Consider the following 2,500-nt stretch of genomic DNA (forward strand, 5'->3'; position numbering starts at 1 on the left):
GCTGATAAAATAATACAAAAGGTGAATTTATTTTACAAAGCTACTTTCGTGAAATAGTTCATGATCCCCCAGCGAGTTTAAACATGTACAAGATATGGTTTGTCTGATTGATAAGTCTGTTGGCGCTGACATAAACCGCTTCTGCCCTGAAACAAAAAAACCAAAACAACAACTACAATAACAATAACAATAACAGCTGTACAACCAAAACAACAAATTGAATGACGAACGTAATTAGTGAATTGCTTTGGTTTTGCATTACTTCACTCAGTGATTGGTTCAAAGTTCTCGCGCCATTTTTTCAACGAATCAGAAGTGAAACCAAAACCAATAGTGGCTCGCACGTGCACATTTTCCCGCGCTTTGTGTCGGCTACGTGTAATTACTTCGATCTTTGATTGGTTTTTTGGTTTGTCTCCGTCCTTTTTGATTGGCCATTAATTTGGTTTTGGTTTTACGGAAATCGATTGAAACTCGCTCTATAACAGCAATAGCAATAATAACAACTACAACTGCAAGAACAATTACAATACAACAATAACAAAAACGAAGTGTCACCATGCCAAAGCAACTTTCGACTCTTTGGGGTGTAAAGGTTGTTGCTGCTATTGTTATTATTAATGTTAATGTTGTAAAACATTGTAATACTTTATTTTTATTTTATATATTAATTTCATGTCTTCATTTGTTGCAGTTGTAGTTGTAGCTGTTGTTGTTGTTGTTGTTGTTGTTGTTGTTATCTACTTCCCAAAGGAAGATCCTGCAATCAAACCTTTGATCCTTGAAGTACTGCTTTAAGGTATCACTGAAGTTTTTGGAATACTTAACAAATTCCTTCTTGTTCCGTTCCAAAGCCTGGGGAGAAAAAAAGCCATACATAATGGACACATGACAAATAACATAGTTAGTCGCATATCCAAAATGGCCTAAGAAATTCTTAATACCGAACTTGTGGGAAGTTTATGATCACATAGCAGGGAGGGAGTCCAGGCGAAGGGCTCATCGTCACCAGGAACTAAGGTGAAGTCGCACAACCAATTCGCTACCACAATGATACCTACAATCCCGGTCAAAAGATTTTGGGACATTTGTCAAATTTTGGGCGAAAAGTAGAGAACTTACTGTACATGCTTCCATCGTTTTACGAGCAACGCGTATTCTCCTTTCGCTGCCGTTTTCTCAAACTTTGAGAAAGCAAAGTTTTTGGTAGAGAGTTCCAAGATTTCCTGGCAGAGTTGGGTGCATGCTTTTTCGTTCTGCGCTGGCTTATTTGAATGTACAGTAAAATAATGACAAAAGGTTGTATTTCTTGTGCGCACAGTCTTCTTAAGTTTTGGATGATTTCTAAGTGGCACTCTGAGCATGTTGTACGGTGTCTGATTGTTTTGTTTACACGGATAACTTCTTCGGGACAGAATTTATACAGATAATTCATCGACTGAAGCCCTCTAAATATACCCCTTTCTCAAGGCTGGACTAGATCTAGCATGAAATGGAGGCTAATGCGGGCAAATCTTTTCACACCGTGGCAAATTAATTTGCCGCATTAGCGTCCATTGCATGCTAGATCCAGTCCAGCCGTGAGAATTCGAAAATGGTCAATTGTAGGAGATAAATCATCCAATCTTACAAGTATGTCCAAAGTATCCTACATATAAGCATTCACCTATCCAAGGACAAGAAATTCTCCGTCAGTAGGGGGCCAATGACTAAGGAGACCATGGGCTTCACAACAAACCAATACCCTAGCTCCCAGTACTGAAAACACATTCACCATACCACTGCTAAGGGGTTTCAATATTAAAACTCTGAAGTTGGCGGAGGGTTTGCGTAGAGTAAGCGACTGCTATCATTTTCAAAATGAATTTTAATCTTGGGTTTGAAAGAATTTGTCTTTAATTAGCGTATTTACCCGATTAACGCCGCGGCGTTTTTAAATTTTGCGCGTCTCCAATGCGGCGTTTATTCGAGGGCGGCACTTACTTCAAAATCGTGTTTCTTAATTAACTCACTGACAACAATTACGGTAGATCGTTTGTAAATATTATTTGAAATACAAACATGTTTAAACTTCCAGAGAAAGGTTGGCCTTGTTATAACGGCAAAATTTTATGCCTTAACAACGCAACTGCATATTCCGAAAATTCTAAAGAAAGAGCTACAAAGTATGGCCACTTCGAACTTAAAAACATCTTCACACAGGAAAATAAATTTCCAGGGTTGGTTTAAATTACTGAGTTGTAACGTGTACTTGTTTTTTCTTATACAATCCTCGAATAAACGCCACATACTTGTGATTCGGTGCGGCGTTTATTTGAGGGCGACGTTCATTGGTGCTTTTCCTTCCATCTGCGGCGTTTAATCAATCGAGTAAATACAGTACTTTAATTTAGGGAAAAAATAGCACAATTCTCCGAGTTAAGAGCTTTGCTAATGCTTTTCATCCGCTGTCAGTATTAAACCACTGATTGCCAGAGAAATGTTATAAAGTGTGTCTTAA

The 2,500-nt window shown here is 38.2% G+C and overlaps 1 protein-coding gene across 1 annotated transcript in view; it reads right to left on the minus strand.

The window, feature by feature from the left end:
- The window catches only part of LOC138028547 (programmed cell death protein 10-like), an 11,551-nt gene that overhangs the window by 448 nt on the left and 8,603 nt on the right, over window positions 1-2,500 (minus strand). The window contains exons 8-9 of the mRNA XM_068876135.1: window positions 773-855; window positions 1-146 (exon numbers count right to left, since the gene is read on the minus strand). The exon at window positions 1-146 is cut by the window's left edge and continues 448 nt beyond it. Of these exons, the coding sequence (XP_068732236.1) occupies window positions 59-146; window positions 773-855 (171 nt within the window). The 3' untranslated portion in view covers window positions 1-58. The remainder of the gene's footprint in view (window positions 147-772; window positions 856-2,500) is intronic.

The sequence above is a fragment of the Montipora capricornis genome, chromosome 13, assembly GCF_036669925.1.
Source record: "Montipora capricornis isolate CH-2021 chromosome 13, ASM3666992v2, whole genome shotgun sequence".
Classification (NCBI taxonomy): Eukaryota; Metazoa; Cnidaria; class Anthozoa; order Scleractinia; family Acroporidae; genus Montipora; species Montipora capricornis.